This window comes from Salminus brasiliensis, chromosome 8, assembly GCF_030463535.1.
Source record: "Salminus brasiliensis chromosome 8, fSalBra1.hap2, whole genome shotgun sequence".
Lineage (NCBI taxonomy): Eukaryota > Metazoa > Chordata > Actinopteri > Characiformes > Bryconidae > Salminus > Salminus brasiliensis.
In genome coordinates, this window is record NC_132885.1 from 13,918,257 (window position 1) to 13,945,088 (window position 26,832).

Here is a 26,832-nt window from a genome sequence, read left to right on the forward strand (position 1 = left end):
GTTTTTAAACTGTTCTAAAAAACCTGTCTATTTTCCAGGCCTCCAGCGTGCTACAAAACGTTCAGGGCTTTAAAGACCAGACTCTGATGCTCGTACATGGAACTGCAGATGGTGAGCAAGGCTGAGTGATTAGGTTGGAAAGCTTGGAGTTAATCAGATCTGTTTTACTGAGTTATTTTTCTTGCCTTTATTTTTCTTTTAAGCAAACATTCACTTCCAGCATTCAGCTGAGCTCATCAAGAACCTGGTAAAAGTGGGAGCCAACTACACAATGCAGGTACTGCATGTACACTGGGTTTAACCAAACCCTTCCACGCCACACTGAGTAAAGAAATTCCAAAACCATATCAGAGAAGTAGCAGAGTACTGCAACATAATGAGCTTGTTTATACCTTGCATTAACACGCGTTTCAGGTCCATATCACTTCTACGTTGCCTGGATTAAAGTTTGTCCCATTGAGATTAGATGGTCTGGGGTTTTCATTTAAGTGGATGGCTAAAACCATTTCCTCTAAGGTGTTCCTGCACAGTGAAATGTCATGACTCCAGGGATCCTTCTGTGTGAAAGCAAACCAGCAGTAATGAGCCCCTCACCCAATTGAGCCCAGAATCGGGTATGGACTTGCTCTTGTCAGCAGACATGTAAATTAATTTGTGGAAAAGTTCAGCCTTTCTTTAATAGTAAGCAGATTTAGAGCACATTCCTTTTTTTCATTTGAATGTGATTAAGATCCATCTCCGACCACCTGCGAATGTGGTTTTAGCACCCTGGGTTACCAATGCGCTCGGGGTTTGTTTACAGCTTTTCATGTGGTGATGTTGTTGCAAGGTGTAAACAGCCTCTTTGTTCAGTTAGTTCAACTAATCACTACTTATTCAGTATTTTACTAATACTGAAAATGCACATTACTATATTGTATGTTATTATTACTGTAATCCGTCAAACCCAGAGCTCCAGCATGTATTCCAGCAGTATTTCTTTTAATATATAACATCCATATTTTTTGCTCCTGGGCTTCCCCTATAGATCAGTGTATAATTAAATTTTTACACCACTGCCAGAAGTAAGAGCACCCTAATGGACAGCTATTCATGGGCATTTGTTGGCAAGCTGAGAGATGCAGAACTGTCACTGAAAGTGAAAAAGGCATGTGGACTAATGTGGTAGAGTAAAATTACTGGATCATACACAAACATGAGCATTACGGTCTCTTGCATAAGGTCTCCCACCTGCTCCACCAAAGTTATGTTGCGCAGTTTGATTTTTTAAGCTGTTTTTAAGGTACAATTGAGTTGATTAAGGTGCTTTAAGAAACTAATGTTACTCTAACCCAGATAGGATTCATGTCAGCTTCTCAAATTGGCTAACTGCGGCCTTTAATAGCCAAAGACAACAAAAGAGCTACATCTATTATGTTGCTTCTACAGATGGTTCAGAAAATGGTTTGCATAAATTATACAGCCGGGCTGGAATTAAACGAGAGCTGTTTCAGACAAATAGAGCTAAAGCTTGATGTTATATATATATATATAAAGTGAAAGTATTGATGCTTGAAACTCACTAAGGTGTTTATGGTGCAGATTTATCCAGATGAAGGTCACTTCCTGTCCGAGCGAAGTAAACAGCATCTCTCAGCATCCCTCAGCAGCTACTTCAGATCCTGTTTGCAAGAGGAGACCCTGCCTCTCAGTGACGAGGAAGAGGAGGAGGAAGAGTAGGGGGCGAAAAGTGTATCTACAGCAGGACCTTTAGACCCACACACACCCACACACACACACTTGCACAGACACAGACCTGCGTGTGCACACAGACACATACACATACACTCCTGCTCTCTGTTGAATCTCACTTTATAGAGGCTGGCGACTCTGAACTGACAGAGAAAGATTTTAGACAAGAAGGAGAGTGTGTATGTGTGTGTATGTAAGGGTGTGTGTGTGTGTGAATTGAGTGTATGTGAATGAATGGTTAGGTATGTATATATGCATGTGGGTACATGTTTTGGTGTTTAGACAATATGGATGTATAGGCGTATGTCTGAGAAGCGTGAGTGTGTGCGCGCGTGTGCATATGTGTGTATGCTTTTGAGTGTTTGTGTATACCTGCGACCATGAACAATGGACGTTTGTCACTGGGAAATGGGTTTGGTTGCCTGGACAACGGGGGAAACGTTCACATATCAATCACTGGACGTTCTCAAGCTGGGCCTTTCATGATCGGACCAATCACAGCGCAGACTTTTCTGATTGATCCTCGGTTTTGCCAATCACAGCGCAGACTGTCCTGTCCGCATGGAGCTGCTCCAGTCACACAGCTGCATGTTTTATTTTTTGTTTTTTTTTTGTTTTTTCCAACCTCCTCCCCCGTCTGTGTGTGGTACACGTCAGGACCAGAGAGCTGCACTTCGTCTGTTACTGCACAAGAAAATGCTCACTGTCTCCATGGCAACTACTCTCTCCAAGAGGAAGTGCAGTTCCCATCAATTAGCCCTAAACCACACTGAGTATGAAGCTGCTGGTGGATTCTCTCTCTATCTCACACACACACACACACACACATTAACACGCAACCCATGTTGGATGCTCAGAGGGTCAGAGGCCCTGTCCACACACAAGACTGTATTAACCTTTCTCTCAGTAAAGATGCATTTACATTATTGTGTTAGTGTTTCCAAACACCATCACCCAGTTACGTGAGGAGTTAAACTGCAACACCTGGCAAGTGATAGCATCTCAAATATATTTTGTTTTGGGCATACACAATTATTTTCCATCTCCTTTGCAATTTTTATTCTTGTTTTTTTATCATAACTTCATGACGAATGGACCAATAGAAATGCTCCAAATGATGAGTGGACTCACAGAAATGCTCCAAAGTTACCCGGTGTAAAATTGTTTTTCATTGCCTTACGTTTTTTTTTCTTTCTCCTGTAAAGTTATGGTTTTAGAGATATGACGTTTTATGTGACATATACTTAAAAATGAAGGTGCTTCAAATGGTTCTTTGATTGATGCCATAGAAGAATCACTCTTGGTTCCATTAAGAGCCATGTTTGTAGTAGAGACTTAGTGACATTACAAGTTTAAAGAACTTGTACTTGATGCAGAGGTTCTTCACACTCCCACTCCTCTCTACCACAAACATGGTTTCTTATGGAACCAAAAGCAAAAGCAGTTTTTCTGTGGAAGGGATGTCTATCAAATTTAATAAGATCCAGTTAGAGAGAATTTCCTCAAGTCAAGGTCTGGAATATCATGTCTAACTTGCATTATGATTCCGTGCCAGATCCTGTATATTGAAGTATATTTATATCGACATTTTATTTAGTAAGCAACTGAATGTCAAATTAAATTACAAGTATAATTACCATTCAGTGTACTTCAACAATATGTACTCTTAGTTTTACACTGAACTGGATAAACAAATACTGGATAAACAAAACTGGATGAAAAACAAGTACTCTAAATAAATGGTCTTTTCTTATTTCAAGTAAATTAAAAATAAAACGGAATGCTTTTGAAAATTATGTGCATCTTAAAATAAAGTGCTTAATAACTCCATGTTTGACATTGGCTTTTTTAAACACCATAGTCACCACTGAACATATGAGACATACTTGTTTAAAACTGCCTGTGGGAAGAGTAAGCATGTATCAGTCTCTCCATTCTTGATGTAAAAACTCATTTTTTGCGACCCACTCTTCTCTTTTTCTTTTTAACTTTTTTCGGACTCGCTCCAGCCACTCTAGCTCCAATTTTCGAGATGACGACTGTTTTTGGAGATCGCTGACAAAAGCCTCAAATCGGTGTTCACTCAGCACTGGCTCAGTTCTTATGTGTGAGCTGCTGATGGATGGAAAGATCTGAGTGCTCGTCTAGTGATCACCGATGTCTTATCAATCCCCCGGTAGATATCTAGCAGGTTTAATATCTGGACCTGTCAGTGACTCTAAATCTGGTCATGTAAAAGTGTTGTAATGGTATAACCAGTGAGAAATCTTTTCCTTTGTGTGTTTTTGCTGCAAATCATAGACGAAAAACTTATATTGCATTACTGGGTTTTTGAAGAGCAGACCGAGTCATCACGGGTTTATCCTGGTGAAAGATCTCGTCATTTTTGACCCTGTGTCGCTAATCACTTGTGTAGTGTGCAAATCGACACATCGATTAAAAGATTCCCGAGTCAAACAAAGGAAGTTGAGTAGCTTGTTGGCTACAATAATCTGATGACTCTGAAAGTAGTGTAGCTTGAACCTGGCATTATTATAATGCACAGATCTGATTGCCTGAGTAGAGTCAGTTGATATTTACAACACATATGATTGGTCTGTGAGATTTTGCTAAACCTGTACCGTAAAGGCCAGAAAGTTTAACGGTTATGGGTCCAGGTCTGATTAGGACAGCGCCTGGGACCGAACTTGGCCCACGGTTCACCTTTTAGTGACCTCTGTTCTATGGCATCACTTAAAGAATCATTTGGAGCACCTTTGTTTTTGAGTGTACTCGAGAAGTGAGACCTTTCATTTTACTCATGTTTTGAGATGGTTGCTAGAATATTGTAATGCTATTGAACCTGTTTTTACATAAGTAGACAAGTAAATTTACACAAGTAAATTTTGATCAGTGAGGTCATTTCACCGGATCACATTAAGTTGTAATGTCTATAAATAGGTTCAGTAATTTTGCAGTATCTTTTCATGAGAAACAGCAGTTCTGTTGCTTACATTTTAGTCTTAGATAGTCAGGTAGTCAACAGATCCCATGAACCAACGGAAGCTGTAGACTGACAGTGGTCATTACACTACACTAAGATGTACAGTCTGGGTAGTTTTCAGTAGTTTACCTGTCGTCATGATTTAGATCTCTCATTCTGACAGAACAGCACAGAACTACACAGCATTCACACAAGCATCTTCTCTGTTTTTTATTTGTAACCTTAATAAAAACATGGCACCGGTGACTTCACTGACATCATGCTGATGGTGGTGCATAGCTGCAACCTAGAGGATTGTTTAAGTGTAGTGTTTATTGAACATGGTGGAATCCGGGCGGGAATGTTCTGTACCATCTTTAAAAACCCTTAGTAAGCTCATAGCATCATAAACTCACAGTGTGGACAGGCCACGTGTAAGCGTGCATGTGTGTATGTATATAGTAGACTACAGAGATGGCAGCGTGATCTGTACAGAAGACTGTATCAAGTACATACATATGGTATATTTTTGAGATGTATCAGATCTCATAGTAGTTTAGCCAGCAGAATGGATCCCGTCACCAATACATACAGTATCTGTTTGTGTTGATTTGTTTGTTTATCTCTGGGGGAGGGCTTTTGTAATTATTGATTGTTTAGTTTTGCTGTTTTTTGCTTTTTGTTTTTGTTCTTCGTTGGGGACGGGGTGGTGAGAGGGGAGGGCGGTTGATGGTTTGGACTGACCCTTTTTTGTCCTCTAGTCATGACTATAAATAAACAGACTTGTCAAACCGACCCAGTCTCAGTGGTCCTGGACACTTTGTACACTCAATGGTCCTCTCTCTCTCTCTCTCTCTCTCTCTCTCTCAGAATGGGCCTTCAAGGTTTTATTTTATTGGGCTGACAATAGGAGATTGAGTGGAGATATGTGGAGTGGAGATGGGGAGATGTGGTGGAAGCATTTTGCCACATAATTAATTACACACTGTTTCTGCATTGCATTTGATTAACAGTGGCTTTAAATAGCTGCATTTAAAGACTAAACATCTACCATGCTGTTAATTACTATAACTTATGTTACAAGACACACATCAGGTAATATTAAGTTGTTTTCATTTAAACTGAAATATTGTGGTGTGTTGCCTTAATCTACTCAGCATTAGTTTATTCACACATCAACTATTTTTATTATTTTAAGTATTATACAGTTGTTTGTTACATGATATGTCTACATGTTTGTGGATAATATTTCAAATGAATGCATGTAGCTACTTTAAGTTGCACCCATTGCTGACACAGATGTGCAAATGTGCACACACAGAGCTTGTCTAGTCCATGTAGAGAAGTATTGCCAATAGAATATGACTCTCTGGAGCAGATAAACATGAACTTACTGGCACTATGCCTAATGCCAGTAGTGGGCTAGAGGGCTATAAACTGTGTTCTCTGGAATGATGGTGCTCTATCCAGTACTTTCGGATGAGTTGGGCATTTGTGGATGGTGGGATGGTGATCATACAACATCCTGAACTTATGGTGACCAGGTGACTTTCTGGTTGCTGAATAAAATTCTCAAAAGGAGAGCTCCAAACTAATCTAGTAGAAAGCCATCCCGGGACAGTAGAGACAGTTACTCCAACAAAAGCAGGACAAACTCTTTCTTAATGCCCTTGATTGTGGAATAAATAGTTAATGTCCCAATGACATTATCCATTATACATATATCTCCATTTACTGTATGTGAAATATTTGACATAACAACATAGAAAAACTGATTTTATTGTGTGATTAAACCGAAGAAAGCTCACATATTTATGGTTTATTGAAGGATGTATGTACAACAGCATAGTACGAATAAAGAAATCCAATTTCAGTGATAGTTCTAATAAATATACAAATATATGCATGGTCTGTATTCTTGGTTGGTGAATGTAGTGGTAAGTTACACTATGAGTTTAGACATAGAAAAATGAAGTAAATGCTGCAAGGAACAGTCATCTTCATCTCTTTATCAGTATTGTTTGAGTTAAATATCACAGTTAAGAGCTCTTCTCTTTTCAGACCGTTTAGGCCGTTTTTTCTGGGTCCACATAGTAAACAAATAAAGAAATAACAGAAAAAATAACAGATAACAGAAAAACAACTCATCTTTAAAATATATCAGAACACATCTTTAAAATGATGTGTGCTACAGTTATTTCACATTCAGGTCATATGCGATGTATGAAGTGTACTACTGAGGTGTATGCACTTACACAAACTGAGGCATAGAAAGCAGGTCATAAAGTTGGCTATAAAAATGAACCCATGTCCAGAAATACTTCATACATTGGAGAGGTGTAATAATATGAGATCACTGTCAGTCTACTGCATTTCCCAACATGGTTCTGAAAGAAAACTAAAAGAATAAACCAGGATAATAAAAATGCACAGTTAGTCTATAACTTCAACATACAAATATTTCCTTTTATTTATTTATTGCAGATGCCTGACTGATGTAGAATCTCTAAGCTCCTTGTTTCTTTTATCCATCACTCTGAATGTTTATGCAGGGAAAATAAGGTTCAAATAATGCCCTCCTTATATTTCATCTATTTAATGCCTCATTTCCATAAGTGACAGCTTTATTATTATTATTTCTGTGTTAGTTTGTTTACCTATTCATAACATGGCCCTGTTATTGTATGTTTAATTTTCATGTGAGCCCTGTTGTCGAAGTGGAGAAGGAATATCGTGGCTTAAGGAGAAAGTTTACAGCTGTCTGCTCTCACTGTGTGTCCACTGACTCAGCCTGTCTTTCCAAAAACACTCTATTTAGAAAACATACTTATTCCTCTGACACAGTCCTCGCAGTGTGTGGCTCAGTGTGGCTCTGCCACTGTTGCGTCTGATAAGTCCACCTCTACAGAGCTCCTTCCTCGCCTCTGGCGGGCAGGAGAGGGTCAGGTGAGATTAGAATAAAGTCGTCCGTGTGAAGGATGCTTGTTACTGCAGCCATCATCCTAAATCCAGCCCACTCCATGGGCCAGCAGAGATCACCCTTAGCAACAGAGGCTAGTCGTCCTCCCTGGTTTCCATGGTAACTGGACTGTTGTCATAGAAGCACTCCCTGAAAAAGGTGATGACTGAGTTCAGCATGTAGTGTCTGCTGCTGATGTCATGGCCTTCGTCCGGAAAAATCTAGAGGCACGCACACAGACAGGTGGAAGTTTATTTAAGGTTAAGGAGTGTATCTATTTGACCCCCCATCCACCCACCCCATTTTCACATACCAAGTAAGCAATTCTGAATGGTTTTAAAATAAATACTAATAATTTGTTATATTTTTTATTTTATTCTCACTGTCATAGTTTATTCAAACGATCATTTTATCATAAAATATATTAAATGTATTTTAGCGAAGTAAGAAATACAATACTGACTGCTGTTCCAGTTTCGTTGGTTTATATGGTTTACCTTTACAGAAAATAAATATTGCTTTTAAGAGAAGGGGGTATTTCCTCCCGTTATCCCCACTGTCTGCAATGTGCCTTCACTGTCCCATGATACTGACCTGCAGTGTGTAGTTTACATTATAGGCAGATAGCTGCTTCACCAGCTCTGCTGAGTGCTGGAAATGAACAGAGGCTGAGAGAAAGAGACAAAGATAGAATGAGTGAAAGAGAATGAGAGAACAGTAGTTCAAGGTGATCAATTTACCTTTCCTCTTCCTCTTCTTGCAGTGGTTCAAAAAAATGGCAGGGAGTTATAAAAAGCAAATGAAGCGCAAAATTATTATAACTTTTATTTCCATAAATGCAAATGTACTGGAATTTTTCGCACTTGTTTGTGTTGCACTTGTGTTTTGTATGTACTGTCTATGTTGCACCATGGTCCTGGAGGAACGTTTTTTCGTTTCACTGTGTACTCTGTATGTAGTTGAAATGATAATAAAACCCACTTGACTTGACTTGACTTGACACATTCAAAACATTAACAATGTATCCAGTTTGTGTTAAAAATGTACAGATTAAACTGAATAAATAATATAAACTGAAAAAATTGTTTAAGTTTACAGTTTTCTTTGACTTACTGAACTAATATTTAGTAGACATCATAGAAACCACATGTTTAATGTCACCCCTTCTTGGGCTGGCCACTCTATTATTTCAACCCTGTTTTTCTGCAATCCTAATATTGTTTGCTTACTGGTGTGCTTTGGATCATTGTCCTGTTGACAAACTAATTTCAAGGGCATTTCTTCTTCGTAATCCCCCCCTCAAGTAATTTGATATATTCAAACCGATCTATGATCTTTCATATGCGCTAAATACACCCAACACCATGGCTATAAGATATATATATATATCTAGAATGAGCAGCATGCATGTCCTTATTGTTGGGTGTGTTTCTATTACTCTACTACACTTAGAAGTAAATCATTTGCTATATAGAAAGATACCAGGTTAATGATTTTTAACACAAAAAAAAACAAAATAGCTCAGCTGCACTTTTACCATTTGTGTAGTCCCAGAGGAATGGGAATTTGAGAGCCTGAGCCTGTGCCATCTAATGTTAGACAGTCATACTAAACCAATCGTGCTTTCCTAAAGGCACTAGCTTAATTTTTTTCAGCAGCATAGCTTTCCCCAAATGTTCTTTCTCTGTTCTTACACGGTGTGTGTAATGTTGGCCAGCTAAAAGCCTGCTGTGAATGCAGTCTGTGGGTAATCTGGAAAGCAGAAGAGCTGCCTGTGCAATCTGAGCTCTGCAGAGGCACTGAAGTAAACTCTGAGTCTCACTCACCGTCAGCTGTGCCATGCAGAATCAGAAACTTCATCTGATCACAGCCGGTGATGTTTGGCAGCAGACTGGAGATCTATTGCACAGAAAAGTCATACATTGCTTCTCATTGTTACACACTTTGAGCATTGTCTATAATAATGGAAAAGGCCATTGTGTAAAGAGTTGGGCTACCTGATATTTGAGCTCATCCTTAGCTGGGAATCCAAAGTAGCGCTCAGAAAATGCTGAACCTTCAGAGAAAAACAAACACACACAACTGCTGTGAGCAGCAGTTCACTCAATACTAGGTTAAAGGATGTGGTTAGACCAGAAGTTGCTAATGCGTGAATGCCGTATGTCAGTTTACAGCCATGTCCAAAGTATTGTCCTTGGCAATAACACACACACAAAAGCAATGTGCCAGTATACAGCCTATTTTAAGGCAAGTCTGCACTCAAATAAAAAAAAAAATCCCCTTTCAAACCCAGTTGAGAGAGGTCCATTGAAAAGCCTGGCTCGTAGTACAGAATGGAGTTATGGAGGGATATTTGCAACATGAAAAGTGTGGATTCCCATGTCATTGTATAAGAAAAAGCAATGGATTTTAAAATACATGCTATGGCTGTGACTACTATGTCTGTCTGTTTTACTAATGGCAGGCCATTCACAGTTCTTTCGTCTCCATGACAGAGTCGAGGAGGCTGACAAATGACATTCAAGTGACTGAATTTGGCTTTTAGAATCGATATCAAAAGGTACTTCAAACTGTATAGTGTGTGAGGTGTGTTAGTGTTATTGTACTCGAGCCATAATGAGTTAGGATGTACCATAGAGTCTCCAGTCAGTCACAGGTGCCATGGCAACACCACAGCTGAACAGAGATCCATGAGCCAGGAGGAGAAGAGAGCTCAGAAAACCACCGTATGCCTTAAAAAACCATACACACACAAACACATTCAGAGCTCTTGATATGGCACACTTACTGCTGTGCTTGTGCAGTTCTGAGATGGCCAATAATGCTAAACTATTAAAGTTTGATAAACTGTTATTCTTGTGTTTTCTACCAGTGGACAGATCTTAGGTACAGTAACGATGGACAACTAAACATAGAAGGCTTCATTTTTTCTTCCCCACAAAGTGTAGGATATACTTAGTAAGTATGTTGTGAAGTCATGAAGTATCTGTTATGTTAAGAACCCATTTCTATGATGGATGACCCATCATGCAATTAGATCATCTCTATACATATTCAATTCCAAGAAAATGTGTCTTATAATTATTTAGTGAATTATTATGAATGGTGGTGTGAGATAACTCTCCTTCTCACCTTCCCAAACACGCCAACTCTGCTCCCATCAATGTATGGCTGTTTCACCAGATACCTGGAAATGCAGACAAAAAATAGCTTAGCCAGACTAAGCAGTGTTACTGTATGTGGACTCAATATGTGATATAACTGAAATCTTTTGGCTTTATGTATCTTTACATTTAACACATTTACCACAGCTCAGACTAACACTCAGAATATTAGTCTATGAGCAAGTAAACAGCAAAAGCAATATGGCTGTGAAATCAATGCTAGTGTAATACTGTAACTGAAATTACAAATCATGCAACGGTGACATGTCACCTCTTTAATTCTAGACTGCCCACCTGTCCGGTCGCTTACCCTCCATTCCCAGCATCGGCTACATTCCACGCCTTCAAACTACATCTCCAGATCATCCAGATGTACCAACACTTGTTGATAACACATCCAGACTGATTTTGCACCAGATTTTACTAAAAGCTTCCATCACTCACACAGACTCCTCCTGAGACTCTTATACTTTTATGAGGCTATGCTGAAGCTTTCATTTGCATAGACTCTAACCACACTGTATGGACAAAAGTATTGGGACACCTGCTTATTCATTGTTTATTCCCAAATCATAGGTTTTAAAAAAGAGAAGTTTATCCTGATTTTGTTGGAGTAACTGTCTCTACTGTCCAGAAAAGGCATTCTACTAGAGCATTGCTGTAAGGATTTGATTGCACAGGACTAGATGCAGCACCATCATTCCAGATTCCGGAGTTCCACTACTCCTCAGCTCAATGCTGGGGGGCTTTAACCCCCCTGGCATACACCTGACATTAAGCACGGTGCAAATAGGTTCATGTTTATCTGCTCTAGAGAGTCCCATTCTATTTGCAATACTCCACAGACATGAAATCAATGTCAGAAATGCTGATATTGCAGGAGGCGATTTTCAATTACAACAGTAGCCCACTGCATAAGAAACCTTAGCTATCTTGTTTACCACATCTCAGGTTAAGACTAATTATGTAGGTCTAAGAGCAATTTGACAGTAATAACAAAGCCAAAATCACAAAACATCCATTAGTACGGTCAGATCTGTTAAGTGCTTCTTGTGCACCATGTGTGCAAACTCCTAAACACTAATAATAGATATGGGAAGAGCGTGAGGGATAGAGAAGAGGCTAGAAAGAGACAGAGAGATTGAGATTGAGTCTCTCTTACTCCAAAGCAGCAAGCTGATCCTGGACCTCCACCACTCCCAGACGTTTGTGCACTTCCTGCAGAACCTTTTGACCCTGGGAGCCACTCCCCCTGCCATCCATGCGAGCGACAATGACGTCATGTGAGCTGACCAGTACAGAGTCCCAGTTCAGATGGAAACGGTCGCTCACCTGCTGACCACCGGGGGCACTGTCACTTAAAAACAGATAGGAAAATAAATATTTGAATGTTTTCTCTTTTATATACACACACACACACACATACACAAATACCTATAGTGCAGACCAGACCGCATTGTAAAGAGTGAAAGGGGACTGACTGTGTCATGTAATCGATAGCAGGTGATAGGTAATCAGTGATGTGGCAGGATCAATAAGGAGCTAACAGACTGCTTGCCCTGCTGTTGATGTACCAATGCTCTGATTAGACGCTAACATGGCCAGACACTCACACACTCTCACACCAATGGCACACTCTGCCATTTCAACTCTAGAGACATGACGGGACGTGAGTGGCCTCTCTCAGGATTATCGATCCAGCTTGAATCCATAAACCAGATTTCAATAACACAACAATAGAGCTGTTTTCTACATTTAAAGTCTTTTGCTGTCATTTTCAGTCTTTGTGGAAATGAATTTGAACATGTATGGGATGAGCTTCTACTCTTCGTAAAAAACACGAGCTTATCTTCGCAATGCCTCGGATGGCCTAATATGCCATGGGCTGGAAAAAAAGTTACTTTCAAAATGTGCTTTCAAATGTGTTGCAGATTACTGATCACCTAATTAAATCTCTTATCAGAAGCAGCCTATAATGGATTATGCAATTACACAGTAATATGCTCTGATTAGTTAGTATTATTTTTGAACTACGTTCCATTTGGAGACCATTTACTGAAATAAATTCTCTTGAGGAGTGTGTTGCTTGTAACATCTTCACATTTTTGCTTTTTAAAAACATTTGAATTTAATCCTATAATTAATACTTAATCATCACTCATGGTCTGAGTATTCCAATTAGGGACTTATTTGTAGCTGCAAGAGTTTTTTTCTGCTTGAATGTGCAGTCCCTGACAGAGTTGTGGGAGTTGCTCTTTCTCTATCTATGTCCATTACAACTTCAGTGTTTATCAGCTCTCTTTGTAAAGCTGCAAATGTCCCATCAGTGCTGTGTAGACATATTTCTGATATAGCTGCTAGTTTCTTTGGCCTGGGTTGTCCTTTAGGAAAAGATACCATCCTCCAAATTTCAGCCACATGCAAAGTCAATAAATAAATCTGGCATAGCGTCACTGTCACACAAAAACTCTCTGAATCTGCAACTTTACAGGAGAAGGAAAAAATCTTCTTAACAATGAAAGTCAATGCAAAGGTCAAAGATTCCGTGCCATTCCATATTGGTCCACTCATTATTGAAATGTGACACAATGTAAAGAACAACGAATAAAAAACTACAAAATGGAGATTTGCATGAAAGCAACAAATTATATCTGGAAGTGGAGTTGTTACCCTTTCACGCATTTAGTGCACCGCTTTGTCAGACTAATTTTTACTCATTTTTAGGAAAGGGGTGGCACCTGTGTAGCGACAGAGGCACGGCAGGACATACAATGGTGAGCAAGGATACTGACTCATCCATATTAATGTCATCAACATGCCCACTGTGAATTCTCCAAATGTTACCTGCTCTATTCACATGTGGGTTCACACGGACATTACCCAGACTTTGTATTAGGGGGCAGGCAGGGATATACATGTCTGGGATACAACTGATCCAGACATTTGCGTTCACACATGCAGCTCCTCTGGAATAGCTTCAGGTTACTGTGCATGTCTGAATGGTGTTCTGGATGTGCACTTTTGAGAATCCTTTAAATCCTTACTTTTAGAACAAAAGAGCTAAACAGACTGCAAACTGTTATTAATTTGATTACCTCCATAATCATAAGTGGCTACATTTGAAGAAAAGGGATGTTTGTCTATTGCTAAAAGTCTCTGTACTTGTTGTGTAACTGCTGCTGACAGTAAGTTGTTTATGCATAGCTGGGCAACCAATGCATATGGATAATACATGAGTCCCTTTAATAATGCACACTATATGCCCAAATGTATCTAGGTACCACTTCTAATTATTGCATTCAGCTTTTTAAAGATGTACCCATTGCTGACACAGGCATGTGCACACAGAGCACACAGAGAATGAGATAAGTATAAGTAGAAGCTGCATAAGTTAAGGTCACAGTGCCCAAGGCCTAGTGTTGTCTAAAGGGCCATTATGCCTTGGAACAGAGGAAGTGCATTCCTCAAAATGCTGGAGCTCCATCCTGTAACTTAGGGATGAGCTGGAGTGATGTTTGTGATCCAGAGCTAATCATCGAAAATCATCATCTGACCTCACTAATGCTCCTTTTTTCCTGAAAGCTGTCAGATACTCACAGAGATGTTCTACATCTAGTGTAAAGCCTTCTATTGCATGCTAGGAGATAAAACTCCCTATTGTTCCCTTAATTTCAGAAGAAACGTTGGGCAGATGTCTACAAACTGCTGGACATACAACGTATTCTACATTTTGAACCTTGCTAATGTAAGTGTGTCTGTATCTGTGTGTAAGGAATTGTTAACTTGAGAGTAAACAGATGAACCTACAGTATGAGGAGCAGAGGGTGCTGATTGCTCTCATCAAAATCCGGAGGGAAGCTGAGCTCCAGCCGCAGAACTGCAACACATTCTCATTAGAACATTAATCACTACGAACAAAGCTCTGTTCTGCTACCTCCTAAATGGTGTTCATTATTACCACAAATCACATTAGCACCATACAAAAACTCATTTTGCCTGTGCTGACCACATTAGCACCATAAAAATAACATTTCTTTGCTTGTGCTGACCAACAGTGAAGCACACTGACCACATTTCTGTTTGTATTGCTGATACTAATGAGGATGTTTCCATTACCCTGGTTATTGTGGAGTAAAGTTCTGATCTCTCTGCGAGGGATTTTTCTCTGTCTGAGTGATTCTCTGAACTCCAGACCAGAGTCTAGAGTCATCTGACCTGAAAACACAATTAGACCATTTAGACTCCACAACTCTACACAACAGATTTCATGCAATAATTAAGATGCTGGCCTGTGAGACCTGAGACTGTGATGTTTTTAAAACCAGTTCTTCTACTATATTTGCTCTATAATAACTCTATTAGGGACAAAATATTAACAAAATGCACCTGTCTAGTTGTTTTACATGTACAATACAGACAGCGTGACCCTCTTTGAGCCAAAACAGCAATAGCAAATGCTGATTCTTTTATTCTAAGGAAAAAAAAGAAACATAGAAAAATAACAGTATTGTTCTTTATATAAAAGACTATTTAATCTGACAATTGTTTTGTACATTCCTAGCTGTGCCAATGCAATTCTGGAGGTCAACATTTTTAATTTCTTCCTTTGGTGTTAAAATCGAGTGCATGGGTGGAACATTGTTCTGAAAACCCAGGCAGTGGCTTTAAATAGCCAGTAATTATCTGATCTTTTGCAAGGCATGTGATAATTTAGCTTTTTTTCTGAAGTCATTACTGGCAAAATACCCACTGAGTCATTAAAGCAGAACACTTCAAAAAGAGCCCAAAAAAGAAAGAATGAAAAAAAGGTAATTGTATTTTGTCGCTTCTGACTAAGAGTTCTGATCACCTGTAATTATATTAAGCAGTCAGTTCAATGTGTTTGCCTTGTGTGTGTGTGTGTGTGTGTGTGTGTGTGTTTGTGGACTCACGGGTAATGTTGCTAAGCAGATGTACAGTAGTTTTGGGAACACCAGGCCCTGAGGAAGACAAAACATGACCACTTTAACCAAATTACCTCTGCTTAGAGTGTGTTACATCAGCAGTGAATATCCCTGCAGTCCAATGAAAAACATTTGTCTTCACTTTTGTCTGTTTTTAGTTTTCTTCACCAGTTGAACCGTGTAGCTGCTCTGTACACTGTGGGAATAATTCTGTATGAATAGACCAGTCAAAAATGCTCTTAAGGACTTGGAATAAACCCTTATTCTCTTCCATTTAGGGACTAATTACACTGTAATGACACAAGCAGTAGAAAAGTTTTGTTTTGTATCACAATAACAACATTTGATCACAATACAATAAAATAGTGGTGTACTGCCTATCACTACTTCTATTCGAAGTTAGGAACAATGTTACTTTCTCCTGAAAAGTCACTATTTTGGATGTTTTTCATTGGATAGTAATGATATTCTGCTTCAAATCAGGTGAATTCTTAAAAATAAGATTAAAGTTAAAGACACTTCTCTTTTAACAGAAAGAGAGAGAGAGAGAGAGAGAGAGAGAGAGAGAGAGAGAGAGAGAGAGACAGACAGAGAGACAGAGAGAAAGTGAGATGTGTGATATGGTGAAGTAATAAGAGTGCACCTGCACAGTGCAGCAGTACTGTTTGTGAATCTGGGCTCAGGGAAGCATCATAGTAGGAGCAGTGAGGTTTGAATAGTAAACATGTCAAACACTCACGATGAAATGGATCCACTGTGCTCACCCTGGAAACAGGTAAAAATTATTTACAGAAACAAATTATTCGTTTACACACTGTCACACACTGCTTAGAACTCTCTAGAGGCAGAGGCAGTCTGCCATGGAGCCTTTGCTGTAATACTACTTAACCCTGAGAAAGACTAGAAAGTTATTACTGTCGTGTTTCTATATAAAAATCTTAATTATGACAATTATTGGTAAAGACTTACATTTACATTCAATTTAGACTTAGACCCTCAGTTCCAGTCATATTTAATAAATGTCAAAACATCTGTCAAAACATGAAACATTTAATTATCACTATAATCTTTTCTTCAAATGGCATCCAAATATTACATGAAATTATAATTAATAGGGCTTTATAAAATCCCTTAAAATGTTGCTCTCATTATTTAGTTATTTAAGACTACACATAGGTTATGTAGTTATGAGAGTGAGGAATCTACATATACATACATACATACAAGTTTAGACAGTATGAGTTCCATAAGGGTTTGAGAAGTCAATAATCAGCTGCAGCAGAAGTGGACGTTTTAGGATGATTCTGTGCTTACCTGTACAGGTGTCGGTGAGAGACTCCGCCCTCTGTGCTAAGGTAATAGCTACAGAGAAACAGGGACAATATTCATACAGATGGCACCATAATGCTGATGCAGAATGTGATCACAGAGTCATAGAGTGCATGTTTGTTTGTGTGTGTGTTCGCACGAGGGACTCACACTATGTTCAGATTCTCATCGTAGGCCAGGATTTTGGTGACTTCCCAGCTGCCAGAGGTCAGGTGACGGATATTGAGTTCTGTGCCTGTTCCCTGGATGCAGGAGACGTCAAACATCGCATAAAGAACACAATTTCTGGCTGTGTCTAAAACTATACCTATAAAGTGCACTGATGTGAGAGTATGCTGTACACAAAAACACAGCAGAGAATATTCACCAATCATCCATAACATCAGCACCACTGATGGTGGGCCAATTGTGAAAGGGGTAAAGGGCCCAAAAAGGGGTAACCACGGGATCATGGGCACATAAGGCTAACTGATGTGATCCATGGAGGCCCCACCTCACAACTTACAGTACTTAAAGGGCTTGCTGCTATTGTCTTGGTACAAGATACCATAGGATGCCCTTAGAGGTCTTATAGAGCGCATGTCTCAAATAGTGAGATCTGTTGTGGTGGCACAAGGGGGACCTACTCAATATAATTCAGCGGTGCTATTAGGGCTGCAATGTGCACATACACAGTAGTCACATTGCAGGTCACATTACAATGATTTACGCATTTACTAATGCTACGACTCAATATTTCAATATTTGTTAATTGGATGCTAATTATTCCCTCATAGGTCATTAAAACAAGGAATTCTATCAAAAATACAGATTCCACACATTCAGTTCATGTTTTATTGATGCTTCTAAGTAGAAGCAAATATACATTAGCATATTATGAACTAAGAATGTTATTGTGGTGCATTCAGACTTATTTGGTGGGAAGGAAAACATCCTTTTTATCAAGCAGAAGAAAGATAAAAACCTTGGCTTCTGAGAGTTTACTTGGATACAGATTTTCTATTGTGTTTAGTGTCTGGTTTTGGTTATATTGTGATTGTAGGGTGTCTCTACCTGTTCTGACATCATGGTTATGTGACGAAAGGATCCGTGGCTGCCGTGCTTTATGGGCAAGGTCATAAAAAATGTTGCTCCATCTTTAGAGAACACAGGTTCTTCATTCTGCATCAATCACAGAGCAGGGCACTATTTAACTCCGCCTATGCAAGAACACTGCCATAACATCATTGTGACCATGAAGAACCAGACTACGAAGATAAAAGATAATTACTTATGATCAGATATTACTTCATTACCTGCTGGTCGATCCACTTGTCTGAAGTCATGACATGCTTCTACAGTTGGAAAATCAGATTAAACAGATACAGCAGTTAATCAACAAGAACATCCACTCTCTGTTTGCCTGTGTATTTAACATGTGTGTTAACCAACCAGAGTAATCATCTATACATGTGTATGTGTGTGTGTGTGTATTTATGTCAGTCAACATGGGAAACCATTTCTGTGAGCGTGTATTTGCATGTGAGTTAGTCAGCAAGAGCAAACATCTCTGCTTGTGACTATGTGTGTGTCTATGTGTGTTTGTGAGCTCACTCACCCGTATACACTCTCCGGTGTGTATGTAGCACAGAGTAAGGATGGATGTGTTCTGAGCTCTGTTCAGCCAGCGCACTGCCACACATTCCTCAGTCACCCACCTAATCATGCTGATATAGTACTCACTAGCAAATACACAAAAACACCACACACAGACATGTTTACAAGCACATTGTGATTGTACTTTCAGTATTTCACCACATTAACATTCTTCAATGTAATGAACATATGTTATACTTAGTAGGCCATTATATGAGTATATATCTCCTGTCATCTATCCCACCTAAATGTTCTTTAGTTCTTTAAAAATCTAAACATGATTAGTTGATTCCACTGTCACTTAATCTAATGGGTATGGCCTTCAGTCCAGCTCTTGGTGGCTTTTCCAATGGGAAAGCTAGTTTGGGTGTATGTGCCTGTAGTCTGTGATGCTGTAAAACTTGATATCATGATGCAGTAACTGATTACAGAGTGCTTTTTGACTTACCTCGACTTAGCTTAGTCAAAGGTTACCTAACTCATATTTTTTAGCTCTGCATCTCAGTTTGGTCAACAATACATTTTATAGTTGTGTACTATTTATTCCCGCTGCAGGTTATGACTATTTTATGAGTGGAGGCTTTCCTCTACTCAGGGCGTGTTTACACCTGCACCTTTTTTACACCTGTTTTGTTTTCACCCTTGGTGCGATTCATTTGGGCAAGTGTGAATACAATAATTGCACTCAACTGTAATTCAATTCAATTTAATATGTGTGCAATAACTCTAGTGCAATAATTTTCCATATTTATTATCACAGGTATTACCACTACGCCACTTTACTATATTCATATATACATGTATCATATGATGTTCATATATCATATATACATGTACATGTTCATTTTTTTTCTCTCTTTGTTTTAAATGTATTTTGTAGAGTGTTTTTCTTACAGAAACAGTTGAAACTGTAATAACTGTAATTTCCGTCCTGGGATCAATAAAGTAATTCTAATTCTGAAATGCAGATTAAAACAACCACACCCAGACCCTTGATGTCCGGTCACAAACAAACTCTGGAGAAGTTTGTTTTTTGTAAGAATGTGATCCGACCCAACTATCAGGTGTGCTCTGCAAGTTTGAGCCCAACGGCCCCCATAGCCAGGTGCTAACCTGGTATGCTGCCCAGGTAATTACTACTGCTATGAACAAATGCCATCTCTGCCATCACTCCATGCTAAACTGCACAGAAATATGCACTCGTCCAGAACACAGCATCTTCTTCCTGTATTTACTTCCCACTCCAGACAGGTCTGATCAATAAAGGCTGAGAACGTACTTACATGGTTATCAATTGAGTATTTTGGCAGACGTGTTAAAGTTGTTGGCTCAGTGTAATATGTTTTCATGGCCCTGGCAGTGCCCCTGAGTACAGTATGGTACAGATTATTTCATTCTTTGTGTATAGTACCTTTTCTCCAGGCTGCTCGGAGGCTGAAGCTCTTTGGTGTGAGATGAGCCATCCAGACTAACTACACTCAGCTTTACTGTAGGGTTCACCTGGCCAACCTGACATACACACAGACAGAGACATACACACACAAGTTGTGTTCAGTTTTGTGTTACTTATGCTATTTAACACCAGTACTGGAGCACAATAATGAGGCGTACTGCTTACATCTTTGCCTGATGTTTTCTGTTTGACAGAAAATGTGTTTAAACAGTAATATTCCAAATAATGTCCATCTGAGAGCAGCTTGGACTGGTTTGGAGTCTGGGTTCATACTGGCCTTCAAGTTACTGAACTGCATTATATGTGCAAAAGTATACAGGCGCCCCAATTATTGACTAATTAGCAAATTCAGCTAATTAGCACACCTATTGCTGACACAGGTGTCCATTTGCGTGCACAAAGCTTGTATAATCTCCATAGGAAAGCACTGTTAATAGAATGGGATGAGCTGGAGCAGCCACACATGAGGTCTGCGCCTGAGGTTGCCATTCAAATTTGCAAGCATGGCATAGAGGGGTATAAAGCCCCTCAGCATTGGGCTGCCGCTTCTGCTCTCACAGCCTCATATTAACTCCAGATGAATGCATGTGATGGTAGAAAAATGTTCGATGTTGGCAAACTTTGGGCATATTTTATGGTGTATGTATAATGCATATAGTGCTCTCTCTCTCTCTCTCTCTCTCTCTCTCTCTCTCCTCATTACTGCTGCTGTCTACAGACAGTTACAAATCCTGACAGCAGCAATCAGTCTGATTCGCCGAAATAACTTTCGGTCTTTCTTTCTCCCGAGGCTATCCTCATTATGTAATGTAGGTTTTTAACAGAGTGTGCATTTGTGTATGTGTGTATAATGACATTTTGCTGTGTGAAGTTAGGCTTGTTTCTGTCTCTGAGGAAGATGAGTTTCTGTTCCCCTGTAGAAAATCACACACACACACACACACACACACACACACACACACACACACACACAAACAACCACAGACAATGTCTAGAGCTCACACACAATGCTGTAGACATGATTGCACAATCCACTAAAGCCGGGCTGAAATGATTCTGTGTGGAGAGAAATTATGTGTTACAGGCCTAGACTTAAAAACAGCATTTCCATCATCAAATCCCCATAAAACCCCCTTACTGTTTTCATATTTTCTCTGTGTGCGTGCATGTGTGTGTGCATAAAAGTTATGATTGCTGTAATTGAATCCTGTGCCCTTGGACTGAAAGGCGTATTTTTTTCTAAATTAATCACATCTGGCTGTCCAATCCGAACATGAAATATGAAAACACTCTGATTATATGAATTGGCCTTTGTGCGTCTGCTGGTCCATTCAAATGCATGCGGTCAGCAGCTGCATGAATAAAACACACCAGAATTTTGCTGAGCTAAAAGGTGAAAGCTGAAGGATGTGCATTATTAACGTCACCTGCTTCGTCCTTCTACGCTCCTCTTTACTCCTGCAGAGTTCAGTCAGAGAGTGTATTTGTGTGTTTACTTTTAGTTGTGTTTATAAAGCCCTACATGGCCTCGCTCCTTAGTACCTGCGGGATCTTATTACATATTATGAACCATAATAATGAACATAATAATATAACCATGATGAACCATGTAAATCTGGAATCAAACTTTGTTCTTAAAATTTGTCACTTTTTTTTAATTCAAAATAAATTCATGTTACTTTTTACTGTATTCATTAGATATTGCTGTTGCGATGTGACAGTATTTCTAATTTTCCTTTTTACTTTTGTGAAATAATTTAAAAACTTTTACAGTGTGTTAAAATGTCATGATAAATAGACAGAAGTGTTCCACTATGAACAATAAAAAAAATTACCATTTACATTAACTTCTCGTACAAGTTCTACAAGTGCTTCTTACTGTTTTGGAAATACAAATAAAATATTCCACTTGCCTAAAAACATTGATCCCACAGTGCTACATATGCTTATATTCAACACAAACTATGAAAAAACAAAAATAAATGTGAGAGTGCCGTTTGATACAATGACACAGATGATACAGTACATTGTAAAACTTCTGTAAAAAATCACATTAACTGCGACTGAACTCAACACTGAGGTAACAAAGTCCATCCAAAGACTCCACTTGTGGATCCTGAAACCTCCTGTGTATGTGTACCTGTGGGTATTCGTGTATGTGTGTATGTACCTTTGGATAAGGGTAGTGCACTCCTTGTGGATAGAGAGTCCCGGTAAAACGTGGCAGCAGCATATTTGGTACAAGCGTGTCATTGATGGTCAGGAAAGCTAGGCTGGATCCTTCTAGAGACCACCAGTGAGCTACAGGTGAGTGCAGCACTTCCTCTATCATTAAGCACAAAAACACAACAACAAAACAAGCCTTGAATTTTATTTCATAGTTTATCATCGTCAGGGTAGCAATGGTTCTACTGCTTATTTGATATTGATGTAATTTTAAAAAAGTCATTTTGCAATAAAGATTGAGTTAATGTTTAGATATACAAACCATCCAGATCATACACAGATGAGATACCTTTGGGCATAGAGCAAAAGACAGCATGTCTGAAGTTTGATAAATGCAGTAGCTACAAGTGGAAAGAAGAGTAGTCTAGGCTATTTCAGGAGATAGCAAAGAGAAAACAAGCATGCAGTGGGAAGGTGATGTATGAAGCAGGTGCAGGTGTGGGAGTATGAACATTTATCTGGTGATGAAGCCTAGAATTGAAATAAATTTGTACAGCAGATATTGTGAGTACATGGTTATTTCGTCAGCATACAGCCGTATTTCAGCCTTATACAACCACATCTATTATACACGGCAGAACTGTCTTGTTAGCCTGATTGAAATTACATGTGCTCTGCTGATTCAAACAGAGCTGTGAATCAGTGATTTCAGGCGATTAAGCTTAAACAGAGAGAACAGCCCTGCATAAAGAAAAACAGAGCCGACTGTGAGCAATGCCATATTGCAACACTGCTGGAGCACAATCTGCCCAACAGTACACTTCACATAGCGGCTCTTATTACACTGCATGTAATCATTTCTGTGCAGAGTGAATATATGAGGTGTTACACATGCTCCAGGATCTCTGAACTATATAAAAAGCTCCAAATATACTTTTTTAATGAAAAGATGAATGAACATGTAGGATATGGTACTTGGGTTTTAAGTTAAATTATAGTATATGCTGTATGTATGAGCTGAATCAAACAGCATAATACTTACTATAACATAATGCTTATTAAAGTAAGTGCTCATGTAATGTAGGCCTAAGATGATCCTAGTGCAGGATGTCTTTGAGGTAGTACTAGAAGTAGACAGAGCTAAGCAATGTGTTACTATGGTAACAAGCCTAAGCTTGATTTCAAAAGAATTTATTGAGGGAAATAGTTACAGAACATATACAAGCATATTGGTTGTGATTTAATAAATGAATAATACATTAATTATTAATAATAATTATTCAAATAATCATTTGAAAGTATAAATATGAGCAATAATGAAGTGTTGGCACGTACATAGGTCATTTATAGTGCTTACCTTCATACAACCAGTCTGGCACACCATTGAAGATGAGCCCATCTCGCCCTGATGATGTCAGCCTAAGAGAGCTGCTCTTTACATCTGGCTGGTAATAAATGTTATTCTCAAATATGTAAATCTGAGAGAGAGCGTGAGAGAGAATGAGAGACAAAGAGAGAGAGAGAGAGAGAGAGAGAGAGAGAGAGAGAGACTATATATATATATACTATATATATCTATAAAAACTGATATGGCATATAAAGCTATAACAACTAAACAATTTACGTCAGGTCTGTTCACACCTGGCATTAAAACACGTTTTTGGTGATTGAATCACATTTAGATTTCATGCATAAAATACCCCAAGATGCTTTGTGATCGGATTGCAATTGGATCACTCAAACCACATTTGGAGGTGGTCAGAAGCGGATTCCGTCCACATTTAATAAAAAGGTAAACAGAATTTACTGTGATCAGGTCAGGCAAGCAGAAATACATTTGTCGATAAAAACAGTACGAGAAACTATTACTGTGGATCTTGGTTTCTCTCTCTCTGCTATGACTTATTGCTGGTAGATGGGAACAGTATTACAGAGTATTAAATGGTCTGTCGCATTTTCTGATAGATCTGTTACCCCTACCATTCCTCTAACTGTCCACTGTTTCCTGGAGCAGGACTATTTTTTAATGAGGAACAGTTGTTTACAGGGAATAAAACACAAAGGATGTCTGCGTTGGTATGTTTTACGAGAGAAAGTAAAATCAGATGATCAGGCTGGAGACACATTTTAATGACATAAGTATAAACAGAATTCGCTCAAAGTAGATCCAAATACTATCCAGATAAAAATGCATGTTAATGCCAGGTGTAAACAGGCCCTATTATTTTATGTATGTAAGTTCATTAGCTTTAAACATTTAACCCTTCTCTTAACATTGTGGAAAACTAATATTTACAGTAACCATCCAACACTTCCTCTAACCAGCACACATTCACATTCAGCACACAAGCAGCATATCACTGGAGTTTCATCACTATTCTGGCATTTGATTGTTTTGCATTTATTTAAAAATGCATTTATTGCTGAGATATTAAATGTTTTTGCGACTGCCTAAGGTCACAGCAAATGTTATGTCTTGCATAATTCAATATTTGACAGTAACTCTATCTCCTTTAACTGTAACAACATAGAAATAGGCGGAAAGATATGAACCAGCAAAGAAAACAGTAACTTCATCTGATGCAATTGAACACAGAGAAATGCAAAAATGTTCATAAATAACTAATCTCTCTCTCTCTCCCGCTCTTGTATCTGCAAGGCTTGTGATGTTCCACAGTAATAGATTAATCTGCAAATGCATAAACATCCGAGCCATGCAGATACATTTGTAATTGATTACTTAATTACTTCCCTGCAAGCACACTGTAATAATGCTGATATTATGCAATGATAATTCTGTGTGTGTGTGTGTGTGTCTAAGTCAGCCAGCAACACAAGATGCCTACAGCGTTATAATATAACTCAGATATTTAGACCGAGTCTGTGGTGAATTTGTTAGCACATCTGTAGCTAACAACAGCTTGTTTGTTTCTCTGTTAAAAACAGAAGGTTGCTGGGCCTGTGCTAACAGAACCAGAAGTTCTTTAAAAGCATGCTGCTCAGATCCAGACTGCACAACATCTCAACCACCAACACAATAAGCCAATGATATCTCACTAGTGTGGAATATTATGTTTATTTTCTCACAGGATCACAGAACATGTAAAGGGCAGCAGTGGGCTGAGAGGTGTTGTTAGACACTCTAGTGTTTGCTGTGTGGTGCTGGGTAGCATTAGATTAGTGGTGACTATGCTGTACTGCTCTGTAAGATGGGGTGATGATGCATGATGCGTAATTACTCACCAGCTGTTGCCCCTGAACTCCCCATGATGCAAACTGTAGAACAGAATCTGACACTTCGGGGGGGTTCAGCTCATGTACTTCTCTATAGACACAAACACACAGATGATTACACCTGACAATATTGTTCACTAAATGCACTGTGCTTATAAATGAGACACAATTTAGTTATGTATGCCGGTTGATGGTGGATTTAAAAAAAATACCTTGTATGCAAATTGTAGATCAAGTAAGATGCAAGGAAGGAGTACCGATACACCTGACACCAGAACAGACAATGGGCCTCATTCATCAATATATTTCTAACAATATAAATCCCAACAAAAACTCTACATCAGATTCATGACATATTGTAAACCCCAGAATTGTTCAGCTATGATCTTTAAATTATGGATCTTTTGTAAATTGAACCAATCCCAAATAAGAAAATATTGTAAAATGTCAGAATTTTTGCAAAAACTGTGAAGAAATAGTTTTTGTGTTTTGGAGGTTTGATTTAGGTATAGTGTTCTGGTTGGAGCTTGGACTAAGACTTAATGTTAGATCTGTTTGCATCACAGCAACATCCCAACCACTGACCATAATTTGACATCTCTGTTACATCTCAGATAAATGTGTTCTGTCTGTATGGGGGGGGGGGTATGTTTGTCTTTCCCAGTCACCACAACCAGTCATAAACATTATTGATCTATGAAACTGAATGGACTCCAGATCAATATCTGTAATCTGAACTACAATATCACTCACAATATGCAGTAAATAAACTGCATTTGGACTGGATTTTACTGCAGTCTGTTCCTGAATCACATGAGCTAAAAACATTGCTATAGTTTGACAGTATTTTAGAACTTCTGACCTTTTTGATGTCGTAGGTTAGGAGAACATAGTTGAGATCTGGTGACACTGCAAACTTGGAAGCTTTAAATGTTGCCTGTATGGGAAAAAAAAACTTTTAAATTAATGATCACAAATGATGTGCTAATTAACAAAACACTTCTCGTGTCATCACAGTTGTAACACATCTTGTGTCAGGCTGGAAAAGCCCAGAATATCTGAAGACTATTTCACACGTACTACCCCCTGCATGGCGTGAGAAATGCAGAATGTCTTGCTTTTCATTTCAGCACTCATGTTAACAGGTTATAGGACCACACAGCCTGCACAAGTGCCATAGAGAATAGGAGTCAAGCTTAAGCTGTACTGTAATCAATGTAGTGCACTATTCTCCTGTATATCCAGTGCACTATAAC

The 26,832-nt window shown here is 38.8% G+C and overlaps 2 protein-coding genes across 3 annotated transcripts in view; one reads left to right on the plus strand and one right to left on the minus strand.

Moving 5' to 3' along the window:
* LOC140560961 (inactive dipeptidyl peptidase 10-like) overlaps window positions 1–8,642 on the plus strand; it is a 109,685-nt gene extending 101,043 nt beyond the window's left edge. For both annotated transcript variants that reach the window (XM_072685702.1, XM_072685703.1), the window contains exons 24-26: window positions 39–111; window positions 204–277; window positions 1,582–8,642. In XM_072685702.1, coding sequence (XP_072541803.1) covers window positions 39–111; window positions 204–277; window positions 1,582–1,719 — 285 coding nt within the window. In that variant the 3' untranslated portion in view covers window positions 1,720–8,642. The remainder of the gene's footprint in view (window positions 1–38; window positions 112–203; window positions 278–1,581) is intronic.
* Window positions 6,487–26,832, minus strand: part of LOC140560962 (inactive dipeptidyl peptidase 10-like) — a 59,457-nt gene continuing 39,111 nt past the window's right edge. The window contains exons 5-26 of the mRNA XM_072685704.1: window positions 26,439–26,513; window positions 25,789–25,841; window positions 25,586–25,667; window positions 23,700–23,820; window positions 22,347–22,501; window positions 20,135–20,232; window positions 18,686–18,809; window positions 18,384–18,422; window positions 18,142–18,249; window positions 17,239–17,330; window positions 17,074–17,121; window positions 16,403–16,524; window positions 15,748–15,795; window positions 14,933–15,031; window positions 14,624–14,693; window positions 11,979–12,173; window positions 10,785–10,839; window positions 10,285–10,384; window positions 9,650–9,708; window positions 9,479–9,551; window positions 8,247–8,320; window positions 6,487–7,873 (exon numbers count right to left, since the gene is read on the minus strand). Of these exons, the coding sequence (XP_072541805.1) occupies window positions 7,748–7,873; window positions 8,247–8,320; window positions 9,479–9,551; window positions 9,650–9,708; window positions 10,285–10,384; window positions 10,785–10,839; window positions 11,979–12,173; window positions 14,624–14,693; window positions 14,933–15,031; window positions 15,748–15,795; window positions 16,403–16,524; window positions 17,074–17,121; window positions 17,239–17,330; window positions 18,142–18,249; window positions 18,384–18,422; window positions 18,686–18,809; window positions 20,135–20,232; window positions 22,347–22,501; window positions 23,700–23,820; window positions 25,586–25,667; window positions 25,789–25,841; window positions 26,439–26,513 (2,016 nt within the window). The 3' untranslated portion in view covers window positions 6,487–7,747. The remainder of the gene's footprint in view (window positions 7,874–8,246; window positions 8,321–9,478; window positions 9,552–9,649; window positions 9,709–10,284; window positions 10,385–10,784; window positions 10,840–11,978; window positions 12,174–14,623; window positions 14,694–14,932; window positions 15,032–15,747; window positions 15,796–16,402; window positions 16,525–17,073; window positions 17,122–17,238; window positions 17,331–18,141; window positions 18,250–18,383; window positions 18,423–18,685; window positions 18,810–20,134; window positions 20,233–22,346; window positions 22,502–23,699; window positions 23,821–25,585; window positions 25,668–25,788; window positions 25,842–26,438; window positions 26,514–26,832) is intronic.